The sequence below is a fragment of the Zalophus californianus genome, chromosome 12 (assembly GCF_009762305.2).
Source record: "Zalophus californianus isolate mZalCal1 chromosome 12, mZalCal1.pri.v2, whole genome shotgun sequence".
Lineage (NCBI taxonomy): Eukaryota > Metazoa > Chordata > Mammalia > Carnivora > Otariidae > Zalophus > Zalophus californianus.
Genome location: NC_045606.1, coordinates 30,275,603 through 30,288,428, shown reverse-complemented (window position 1 = coordinate 30,288,428; position 12,826 = coordinate 30,275,603). Strand labels below are relative to the sequence as shown.

Sequence of the window (12,826 nt, the reverse complement as noted above, 5' to 3'; positions counted from 1 at the left end):
TCACCTATTAATTATACTCCTTCTAGCCATATCAAAGCTATGGTGAGCCGTTTTGCACAGAAATCAGTGACCACATTAAATATTTTTCGCCCTTGGAATTAGATGCTACCAGAGAGATTTTGGGTTCAAATTTTTGAACACTTTAAAGCTTTTGATACCTACAGATCTACTTCTCTTCAGAAAGGTTTGTACCACTTAACTGTGATTGGAGGCCCCTGATTGTTCCTTTTACTGCCCTGTAACCTCAGGAAGCTTTTAAACATTATTTTAAAATGTTGTGTCAACTTGATGAAAATAGTTTGCATTTCTTTGGTGAGGTTTAACTTTTTAAGTTTATTGATCTGAAAGAATTGCTTGTGTTCTTTGGCCATATTTCAAATAATTTATTTGTTCTTTTCTGGGCTGGTTTTTAGAAACCCAGGTTTGTTAATTAATCTTAGCTGTATTTTGTTTCTTCACCAATTTGTTGTGTTGTTATTTACCTTTCACTTTATGATGACTTTTGTGTTTAACCTTTGTATGTAGTTAAATTCAATGAACTTTTATTTCTTTCCTTTCTCCCTCCCTTCTTTAGGTATGTAGATTTGCCCTTAACTGACAGTAAGGCATATTTGAAATCCAGGATCCTGTCAACCTAATCTCAAATTACCTGTTGTCAAGCTTGGTCAAAAATAATAGTCATAGATGATTGCCTGAAGGGTATACTTAATTTTATTTCTGGGGTGGGGTCTAAATGCAGCAAAAAACCTTTGCTTCCAGCCTGATAATCCCACTTTCCCTAACTTAAGATCCCTTCTTATTTTAAGTATAAGCAGAAATTGAAGTAGAAGAAACAGAGACTCAAACAGTTTATGCCTTACCACATCTCCACTAACTCCTTTCTCTGTGTCATCCTCTCTGCCCTCACCATCCTTAGTAAGCATTTGTCAAGTGCTAACGCAGTGTAGCCTAACATACCTAACATTTTACACGTCTTATCTTAATTAATTTCCACAACAACCATACAAAGTAGAAAATATTATTATTCTCATTTTCCTAATGAAAATTGGGTGCTTTGAGAGGTTAAGCGGCTTGCCCAGTATCACATAGATTGTACTTGGTGCAATGGGATGTGAATTCAAATGCAGACCTTTCTGATTTCAGAACTAATTTCTTAAGTGGTATTCTTTCCATGTATATGCATGTCCATGCATGCACACACTCGCAAACACACACACACACACACACACACACACACACACACACACCCCTTCTCACCTTACACCTCATTTCCTGATGTTGATATGACTTGATATTTCTGTTCTCTTTGGTCACTGATACAGTAAGGGAGACAAAATAGAGTGGGTGAATCCAAACGGCATTGTCCAGGATATTAAACTGAATAAATAAAGATATTGAACTGAAAATATTTGGGGGAAGGTTTAGAATTTCTTTCATTCTCAAAATGCTCCAATGACATTGTGTCCTTGTTCCCCCTCAGTTCAAGCATCTTGCACATGTAATGTGCTCGGACCAGGGGAGGTCATTGTGAAAATTTTAAAGCATCCAGAGGCTAGAGATAAGTGGGTTGGTCTTAATTTGGCACTTGTAATAAATGTCTCTTTTATAGTCTGTGATTGATGGCAGCCTGCTGTGGTGGATGTGTATGGTGCTTAAAAAACTGCTTGTCCTTTACTAGCATTTGGATGATTAATTATTATACCCACTGTTAAATTTTAAACAGAGTGAGAATTAGGTCAGTGGGAATAGTTCTGTCTGTGAAAAACTGGGAACAGTGATGGCATTCAGTTTCTGAGGATTATTTAGCTCTTTAGAATCCTATCTATCAATTATTTGGAACTTAAAAACTCTGCAAGAGAACTAGGGAAGTGTAGCCTTTTTGGGGAGGTGAGACTAAAGGTCAGCGGTCACAGCTTGAGCACATTGACTGTCCGTCATCCTGTCCACAGTGCCTACTCACTGCCTGGCCTGATAATTTTTGATAAAACAAAACAAAACACAAAGCCCTGCTTGGTGTGCATGGAAGAGGGTAAGAATGAGAGCCAAGCAGAGAGGACAGTTTGGAGTCGGGCTGGCACACAGGTTGGGGGTGATGGAGAAAGCACAGTTGTCCCATGAAATCTGGCTCTAACAAAGGCTTGTTTCTGTGATTGTTTGCAGAATGATTACCACTTTGAATACACAGAATGTGACAGCAGTGGCTCCAGGTGGAGGGTTGCCATCCCGAATTCTGCGGCGGACTGCTCTGGCCTGCCCGACCCCGTGAGAGGCAAAGAATGCAGTATGTTCGGACGTTTGCACCGTTCGTTCCCCTGATTAAACTGTATCCCTTCAGCCCAAGAAGTGAATGAAAATGAATATAAGAGACTTTGGGAAAAAGGAATGTAGAGCATTGATGTCTAGCAGAGCAAAAGCTTCTTAACACTCAGTGCCCTTATGCCTGAAGTCTGTAATGAGACACAGGCAGAATTAGAGGATGCTATTTTTATTTATTTATTAAAAAAAACCTATTTAAAATCTGGTTTACCATCTCAGTTGAAACTTTGGAGGGCAGAGTGGCAGAATCTCTCTTTAATGGATTTTTTTCTTTACATTTTAAAAAAGTTTTCAAAAACTTTGGGAAAATATATATAACATAAAATTTACCATCTCAACCATTTTTTTTAAAAGATTTTATTTATTTATTTGACAGAGAGAGACACAGTGAGAGGGGGAACACAAACAGGGGGAGTGGGAGAGGGAGAAGCAGGCTTCCTGCTGAGCAGGGAGCCCAATGCGGGGCTCGACCCCAGGACCCTGGGATCATGACCTGAGCCAAAGGCAGACGCTTAACCGGCTGAGCCACCCAGGCGCCCCCATCTCAACCATTTTTAAGTGTAGAGATCAGCAGCATGAAGTACATTCACATTGTTGTGCTGTCATCACCAGCACCCATGCACAGAACTCCGCCATTTAGCAATGGGTTTCTTTTTTTAAGCCTAAGAGATCATGCAATTTGTCTTTTTAGTGTAACCTACAGAGAGACGGTAGAATTGATGAATATCACATTCAGTAGCTTGTCTTAGCAATAAACAGGTTGGAAGGGCAACATAACGAATAGACAAATAGGTTATTCAATTTGTTTTCATTTGTAAACTCTTGCTTTTTTTAATCCTTTCATTTGGTGAGTGATTGGTACCTTCAGTGAAGTAGTATTGGGGTAGATTGGAGTTCAAAGCTGAAAGTAAGACATAGAGAGGTTATTTTGGTTTTCCTGCCATTTCTCAAATGGTCTTCCTAAAAGCTTAGTTTTTCTGTTTCCAAATAAAAGAGCAGATAGATAGCAAATTATTAAGTGGTAGTTAATTCCTTCCCATTCATAGAATGTGTCTCTCTTACTGGCGAGAGGAGTATTAGCATAGGTGGTGGGTTTACTGAAAAAAGGGAGACGGGAAGACAGCAGGAGTCTCATGGGGCAAATTAGAGGAAAAATCCAATATTTTTAGTAAATGATACTAAATGATTACAGAGAGAACCTGGGATCCCTGTAGCCAGGTAAAGAGTTCAGTCTAGCAAGACTCAAGAGGATAGTGGGGTCAGATTAGATAGCATAAGACAATACAAGCTGGGGTGTTCTCAGGCAGAAAGATGTCAGCTCTCAGTAAGGGAAGATTTGTGTGCAAAACGGAAACAGTCTAAAACAATACCTATGGAGTTAGCTTGTTGTAAAATGCTTCAGTTACTTTCCTAGAAAATCTGCATATTATTTATCTCTATTTACTTTTTACTTGTGGGCTAATTCTTTGGCTCCCTTGTAAACAACGCTGGGGGCAGGAGTGGACTACCTAACCACTACGAACACTGCTCCTTACGTAGGTGATGTGCTGGCTAACATTGGCTTTTGAAAGCTGATTATTAGTTTGAAATGGGCCTGGCCAGAGTATTTTACACCGTGGAATTTGGCAAACACTACAAGTTATGTGCCTCTCTTCCCCTGAGAGCTAGTTGTTAAACACTTAATAGCATACCACTGATTACATTTATTGTCCAAAAGTTCAAAAATCTGCCATAGAATTGATGCTTCAATAAGAATTATTTCTATTTGAGGATGGCCAGGGACTTTTTTTTTATTTTTTGCACATTATTTACTATAGTCTTTCACAGACAATGTTATGAATCTGATACTCTAGCTGGAACTTTTCTAAAAAATTGACTAGTCATCAAGTCTCTGTTAGTTATTACTTTAAAAGTGATACTACTTACTTTAAAAATGATACTGACTTTAAAAAGGACAATATGTGATGGCTGGGGACATTTTTTTATGTTGGTGTTTTGTCTGAAATCTGAATTTTCAGTGATTTCCGCATAATATGATTATGTCTGCTCTAGAAACTGTTGGTCTGGCCTCTAAAATGTGACTTTTTTCTTGTATGGTAAATGCATACAAATATAAATTATTTTAAAATGCCCCCAAAATATCACATATCTCAGTAACTTAGAAACTCAGTTAATTCATAGCATTAAACATGGTGCTTGCCATGTTCCTAGCCATTAAAGTCCTGCAGATGCAGTTATGGTAATAACTGAGTATTTCCTCAGTGGCTTAGGTTTTCTCTTGCTAATAATAGCTATCATTTCCCACGTACTGACTGTATGCTAAACACTGCGCTTAGTCCCATTGTGTCCTTACAACAACCCTCTCAGATAGATATCAGAAGTACCTTACCGCAGGTCATACAGCCAGGATATGGCAAATCTGGGATTCAAATCCAGATATGTCTGATTCCTGTCCCTTACCCACTGATTTAGACTGCCACTTCAGGATGGTGGGCCTTCCTGTCCCTGTCCCTTACCCACTGATTTAGACTGCCACTTCAGGATGGTGGGCCTTGCAGGGCCCCGTGTGGGAGATGTAAAGCAATGTTGGTGAATATCGTCAAGGGAAGATTGTAGGCACTCTTGTGCTTCAAGGACAAAGAAGGGTAAAAGCATCCTGGTTCGGGAATGGCGTGCTTCTTGCAAGCCGTGCCTGAACAATGCCAAGACCTTGGATGGCGAGTGATGCCCATAGGTGCTAGACTCAGCAGTTAGGCCATAATGATATGGCCCAGCAGTTGGGTCACAAAGAGAAAGAAAATAAAATTATGGCGTGTGGCAGCTTCAAATGAGTGAAGAGTATCTAGGGCGAGGGTTGTGTAGGACTTAATTTCCCCATATCCCAGGGTCTCTAAATGAAGTCAGACCCAGAGTTTGGCCTCAGTTGAAATTGCTGTAGATCCTTCAGAATGTAACTGGGGAGTTTTTTTTCTTTCTTCTCAAAAGGAAGCAGTACAGCCTTTCCTTAGGAAAAGGCTTATGGGAATGTTGAGGTAGCAGTTGTAAATTTTTCAGAAAATCAATGGGCAAGCTATATTATATAATTGTTACTTTAAAAAATCATATAAAATCTGGCTACAAGGCTTCTGTAAGTGAAGTTAATGAAGTTTTTGTTGTGCTAGAGCCCTGGGTGGGATGTGAGCTGGAAGCTTACTAGGGCTCAGGAAACGGCATGGAGAAGGCTCTGGTCATTAACTGACCCCGGCTCCCATCGTCCTCCTGTTTCCTCTGCTGTGGAAATCTCCTCAGTCTCTTAGGTAGTACTGCTCCAAGGGCGGGCCACTGAGATGCCCTCATATCCCTCCTCCTGTCTGCTAATTCCAGGCTTAGCTTAGAGAACTTTGCTGCTTCTCTGAAGCCCTGGTGCCAAGAGTCTTGTGTTGGTGGGCATCCGCCATCCTGTGAGGTCTTGGCATCATTGAGACAGTTTGCAGGTAGCATGCCACTTCTGAACTACAGCACTCCTTGTCTCCCCCCAGAACAAGGATAACCCCTATCCCCACTCTGTCTCCTTTCTGCTGTTGGGTCACTTCCCTAAAATTTTCCCTTGACCCTCTGGGATCTCCTTGACCTTAGATCATCAGAAACAACAGTGTTTTGGAATGCTTGTCTGGGTGGGGATACCTTCTCTCTCATCCCTCATCTCTTCCTTCCTTCCTCTCTCCTCCCCTCCCTCCCCCTCTGTCTTCTCTCTTCCTTTCTCTCTACCACTGTCTTGCTGGAGAAAAGGTCCTTTTGTTTCAAGCCAATCCAAACCTTAGAAATAAAAGCTTGGGGGCACCTGGGTGGCTCAGTCTGTTAAGCGTTGTCTGACTGGTGATTTCAGCTCAGGTCATGATTTCAGGGTCATGGGATCAAGACCCGCATCGGGCTCCATGCTCAGTGTGTGGAGTCTGCTTGTCCCTCTCTCTCTGGTCTTCCCTCTGCTCTCTCTCTCTCTCTCTCTCAAATAAATAAATAAATAAGATCTTTAAAAAAAAAAAAAGGAAGAAAGAAAGAAAAGCCTGGCTACTGAGAGTGGGAAGAGAATTCCTCTATGTCCTTACATATTTTCAGACAAGTCTAGAGCACTGAAGGAGGAGATAAACATACTGAGATATCCCTTCCTCTTGGGAGTTATCTTCTATTGCTTACTCCCTCAAATGTTAGTCAGTGTGTGACTTTGAGTACAACCATAACACACTTTTCTAATTGAGGATGACTAAGACAGCTGTGATTCCATTTGATATGTTGTCATCAAATTGGGCATAGTCTTGTGGGCATTCTTAATCTTGTACTTTAGTATTTATATAAAGTTCTAATATTTGGTTTTCTTGGATCAAAAAGTGTTAATGTACAGAGTAGAAAAAAAGTCAAATAGGAATTTTTTTCCTTTTTCTTGATTTCTCTCGGATCGGTATTGTTACATATTTGTAAGCAGAGTAACTCATGACAGTTTGGGTCAACAGCTTTTGATTTCAGCTTAGAAGTGAAGGAAGAGGAACGATTCTCAGAGAGAGAGTTGGTTTTAGCTTTCTGAATGGGAGATTGAGAAATCCATTCCCTGGCATTGTAGCTCTTGCTAGTGTAGGCTTTTCCCCAGGATTCAACTCCTAGACTGTTTCTGTTGTGTGAAAAGCTGTTACTGGTACAGGAGCGAGTACACACGGGCGCCCTGAGTACATGGTGCTAAGTGCCGATCACATACCATGCCGTGAGTCTGTTTGATGGAATACTAATCCCAAGAAATACTTCATAGAAACAAGCGTTTCAGGGTTTTCTGTAATACAAGTAAGTTTGGAGAATGGTGAATCCTCTCACGGAGGGATGCAGTGAACATTCTCAGATTAAAGTCTCTGACAAACCCAATAAACATTTATAGAACACTTCCTGTGTGTTAAGTGCATCCTGTTTTACTCAGAGTTTGCCAAGTTTAGTTGATTACAGGCCTCTTTTATCTAATGTGTAGTTGGAACCCACGGGCTAATTTCTGCAGATATAATTTTTGGAAAACACAGGTGTAAACACATGTGCCTGGCTAATTTAGGAATTTTTTAAAAAAGATTTTATTTATTTATTCTAGAGAGAGAGAGCATGGTGGGGGGAGGAGAGGGAGAGGGACAAACAGACTCCATGCGCTGAGCACAGAGCCTGATGCAGGGCTCAATTTCAGGATCTTGAGATCATGCCCTGAGCTGAAACCAAGAGTTGGAGGCTTAACTGACTGAGCCACCCAGGCGCCCCTTATTTATTTATTTATTTATTTATTCATTCATTCATTCATTCATTCATTCATTCATTTTAAAGATTTTAATTATTTATTTGAGAGAGAGAGAATGAGAGATAGAGAGCACGAGAGGGAAGAGGGTCAGAGGGAGAAGCAGACCCCCCGCCGAGCAGGGAGCCCGATGTGGGACTCGATCCCGGGACTCCAGGATCATGACCTGAGCCGAAGGCAGTCGCCTAACCAACTGAGCCACCCAGGCGCCCTAATTTATTTAGTTTTTTAAAAAATATCTAATTAATTTATTTATTTGAGAGAGAGAATGAGAGAGAGAGAGCACGAGAAGGGGGAGGGTCAGAGGGAGAAGCAGACTCCCCGCCGAGCAGGGAGCCCGACACAGGACTCGATCCCGGGACTCCAGGATCATGACCTGGGCCGAAGGCAGTCGCCTAACCAACTGAGCCACCCAGGCGCCCCCAGGCACCCCTAATTCAGTAAATTTTTATATGGTATTACTTATACCAGAATTAACTAATTTCATGTAATTTCTTTGCTCTACAAGGTTCATTTGCAGCCTTACTATACTGGTGTCTCGTTAAAGACCTCCCATGGGTGATGATGGTCATGTGTGGTATACACCTGAGATTAAATCCCAGCTCTGCAACCGACTTGTATGTCTTGGGCAGAATATTTAGTTCACAGCTATTTATTGAGCTTCAGTTCATTCCCTGAACAGGCATTTATCATTTCCTATATTCTTGACAATAGGGATCCAAATATAAACTTAAAAAGATTGCTGTTTTCCATGACCTTTGAATCTAACAAGGGAGCAGATAAGTAAGTTACTCATAGTATAGGGGTAGAGTGAATGAAAGATAGAAATACCCAAGGTGATCTTACCAAGGAGAGATGGATGACTTCTGCTCACAGGAAGAGGGCTCACAGTGAAGCAGATGTAAGTTTGAAGTTCAGAGTCATCTGTTACCAGCTGAATAACCTTGAAAAATTATGTAAGCCTTGGCAGGTTCATATGAAAAATTGTTACTGAGAAAATTATTACTAAGAATTGTTACTGAAAGATTGTTCATGTGAAAAATCCTTACTGAGGACTGAGTCAATAAATGCCATATTTAATGGGCCATAAATATTAATTCTCTGAGGATCTCTGAAGCAAACCCGGAAAGAAGTTCTAGACTTCAGGGATGCAAAGTGGCATTTGAGGCATAGGAAACAGGGCAGAGGTACAGATTGGGGGCAGCACTGGGTCTCCCTGGGTGCTTTGTGAGAGCCACGTGGCTGGCTGTTGGGGAGAGTATGAGAGGGGACAGACTTTCTGGCAGATCTCACAGGCTCTTGTGTGTCATACCAAGGACTATGAGCTGGAGACAGCTCTTCGTGGGTGTCTGAGGGAGTTAAATGAGGTGATACATATAACCTATAGTGCCAGGAATCATAATTATAATATAACTTAATGGTAATAATAATAATGTTAAATGGTAATAGCCAATCATTATTTGCTACATGCCAGGCACATTTGTAACTACTTTACATGTATTCACTCAAAATCATTTCCACATCACCACAACCTTGTGGAGTAGATACTTGGCAGAATGGGGATTTGAACCCAGGCAGTCCAGCTCCTGGGTTTATGTTCTTAACTTCTATGGTGTCCTGACTCTTTGGAATATACTACAGCGTGTACTGAACAAGTATTAGCCCCCCTTCTTGAGGCATCCATGCTCCCCTAACATTTATCTGTTGTCTGAATTGTGATGCAAGTTATATATGGAAATATATATGGATAACCAAATGATTTAAAAAATAGCATGTAAAGGCTCAGATATATTGTTTTGTGGGTAATTTTAATGGATTAATGATCTGGTTGTAGATTTCATTCTTAATTGTATATATTTCTCTGAAAGGTAAAAGAATAACATTCAGAATTTAGGGCACATTTGTAGTTATATCCTCATATACAATGAGAAGTTGTTTAGTTAGTGTTTTTTTCCCCCTGCGCCTAGAGTATTGTTGGCAATACTTATTCAATGAGTATTAGGAAAAAAATAGAAAAAAAAATTTCTTCAACTATAGAAATTCTTAATTTAGAATAGAGTCTTTTTTCATTCATCCCAAGAGATGAAGTTATAACCCTCTCAAGACTCCTCAGAAAGCTCCAAAACCCTGGAATGTTTGTGGATTAGATACCTGGGGTATCCTCAATTAGAGACTGACTTCGCTATTTCATTCTATAGCTGAAACACAGAGATCTGATCAGATTTGTGAAAATTCATTCTGTATGGAAAAGGACAGGAACATTTTGTCCTCAGTAGGCTTTGGAATGTTGATACCTCAAGTTCCAGGTGGGAAGGGTGTTGAAGTTAATGGGCTCAGCAACACACCAATGGCAGGTGAAAGGAGTGAACAGGATTATGAAAAGAACAGCTCCAAAATCAGGCTTGACATCAGTTGTGGTGTTTGGTGGAGCTACGGTTGAGGGAGGTTCGCTGAAAAACACGTTTAGAAGGAGATGAGAGAACTCAGCCCTCAAAATTGCAGAATCAAGGGTAGTAAGACTATTAGGAAGTAGAGCGTGACTGACACCTTCTAAGAAGGAGGAAAAGTTCAGGATGGTAAGAATCAAAGTGTTAGGATATAATTGAAAGTTGAGAAAACTGATTTTACAAATGCATTGTTCTGCCCCCTTTGGTGACCTCATCAAGTACTCTGCAAGTTTTCCTTCCCCTGACCTTCTTGGTTGTATTTTTTTCTATAAAACTTATGTCATCTTGTGCCCAATGGACTGGAATTGGTCTTCTCCCCCATCAAACATCTAGGTCAGGAAGCCACAATAAAATCCATTAGTTATTTTTTTTTTTTTAAAGATGAAAACTATCTTAGTTAGCTCTCTGATAAAAAGTTGGAAACTCATTTAATGGGGATTGTTATCTCTCATGTTTCATGGATTGTTTTTCCGGGCAGGAGTTGGTGGGTTTTTTTGTTTTTGTTTTTGTTTTGTTTTGTTTTGTTTTTTTGGTGGGGAGGAGGGGGATGGATATTATGGCCCATCAGTCCCCTTGAAGAAGCACAGGGGCAGTCATATAGCCCTACCTGACCGGGCTGTGTGAGGATCCATTCACTGGAAAGGATGTTAGAGGTGAGAATTCATTTTCAGAGATGTAGAGGCAGTGCTTTCGCTGAGCCAGAACTGGTTTGTATTAATGCACTTGTTTATATGTTTCCCTTTCATTTTTATAAAATGAGATATAAAAATAGTTTTTTTTCCTAAGAATTTCACAAGTAGGAACTTAAAAAGGTCATGTTCCATTGTTTTCTTCATCACTAGCACTGAGAGAGGAAAACCAAGAGCTTGGATTTGCTGGGCTCAGTATTGTGTTAGATTTCTCACAGGTGCCATTTTCTACTTTCTTTTGTTTTCTGTGAGAATTATAATAATAAACCTGGTAGGCAGTTGAAGTTTTAATTATTTGATAATGATAATTGATGGGCTGAATGATTAAAGAAGGTAAAATTTATTGAGTTTATAAATCTGTGCATTATTGTCCCTGTTTGTACTGCCCTCAATGGCAGTGAATAATAATGGTTGCAAGAGTATCCTTGTGGTGTGGTCCATAAGAACAGTGTCTACAGCTTTAACCTTATTTTTTAAACTTACTCTATTGATCTTATTTAAATGAAACTAAACAACTGAAGAAAAAGGCATATTTGCTTGTCTTATTTCTAGAATTGATTTAAGTATTTATTTCTCATCAATGTATATAATTATTTCTTATTTAGCTCTTAGGTTAACAGATAAGATAGATTTTACAGTGAATTTAGCTTTAGTGAATATAAATTTTGAATCTATTTTGAGGAAGATAAGTCTAGACTAGATTAGAATAGAAACTCCATCAGAGTAGGGAATGTTTCCAAAATACCCTTGGTGTCTAGCGTTTGCCAACCAAATACTAGGTACTCAAGAAGTATTTGTTGAATGACTTCCTGTAATATAGTATGATTCCCATTACTTGTAATGACAATGTATATGCTTCCTAATTCATCAGCATCTCATTAAAAATTGAAAGTCCTTGGGGCGCCTGGGTGGCTCAGTCGGTTAAGCATCGAACTCTTGATTTTGGCTCAGATCATGACCTCAGGATCGTGAGTTTGGGCCCGGCATGGCGTCTACTTAAAAAAAAATTAAAAAATAATTGAAAATTCTTTTATTACTATTTATTATTACTGTTTACTGTTTAGTAAACAAATTTCAGTAATGAATAATCTTGAATTAAATAGAAAAGTGGATGAATTATAAATAAATGTAATTGATAGTTATCTTTCAAAGCATGAGGTCTCTGGAGGAAGAAAAAGCAAAATTAAAAGGCCCTTGTGGTGAGAAGATTAAGTAGATATTCTTTATTGTTAGGCATAAATCATAGATGATAATCAGCATAGAAATGATTAATTCAGTAGCTGTTATTTAGTACATTGTACTGGGTGGTTGCATGATAATAGGGATGCTTTGAATTTATATGTCCCTTTTCACTGTCAGAGTGGTTTCCAGTGTCTCATGGGACCTCAGCAATCCTATGAGGGAGGAAGCAAAGTGGTATTCTCATTGGAATGTGAATGAATGAAGACACAGAGGGTTAAGTAAATTGCGCCAGCCTTTTGCTAGTTGGTGACAGATGAATATAAATGCTTTTTTTCCCCATCTGATTCTTCACACCTGCATATTTCAACCTTTACAGATTCACAGTAGCAGAAATTGAGGTCAGAAGAGAGGCATAAAGCTGCGAACAAGAACACTGAGTTTAGCACATGACCTCTTGGTTACAATTTCGACTTTAAGAGGATGGACTTTTAACATCACTCTTTCTCTGGGTACTTAGGGAAAATATTGTGAAATCCCAGACTGAGCCCACTGTTTTGTGGTGTGTGACCTTACACAAATCAGGTTTTTCTGTTCTTACGGCAGAACTTTGGAGTCTGCTTAACTTTAATTCAATTCAGATACTCTAGAATTTTGAGGTTGTTCAAGGAAAGTCGTATTTATTTTAGAAATGATTAATTGTTCAAATGAAACCTAGTCAACTGACATTTACAACAGTGAAAACAACCACTTACAACAACTGTCTATCATTCTGCTTTTGTTGAAAGTGTCCTATGTTACACTCTAAAGAAATCTGAATTTAAAGAGTGTCACGCCTAAGCTTGTAGAAACTTTTATAATCCAACTAAAAATCAAAGGCCAAGAAAACAGTGTTGAAG

The 12,826-nt window shown here is 39.5% G+C and overlaps 1 protein-coding gene across 2 annotated transcripts in view; it reads left to right on the top strand.

Moving 5' to 3' along the window:
* ELAPOR2 (endosome-lysosome associated apoptosis and autophagy regulator family member 2) overlaps positions 1-12,826 on the top strand; it is a 186,066-nt gene that overhangs the window by 86,661 nt on the left and 86,579 nt on the right. Inside the window, exons 1-2 of one of the 2 annotated variants that reach the window (XM_027574981.1) lie at positions 159-184; positions 2,161-2,281. Coding sequence is in view for 1 of the 2 variants with exons in the window: in XM_027574980.2 (XP_027430781.2) it covers positions 2,161-2,281 (121 nt within the window). In the remaining variant the exon portion in view is untranslated. Of the gene's footprint in view, positions 1-158; positions 185-2,160; positions 2,282-12,826 lie in introns of those variants that run through there. The other variant, XM_027574980.2, reaches the window with a different exon arrangement.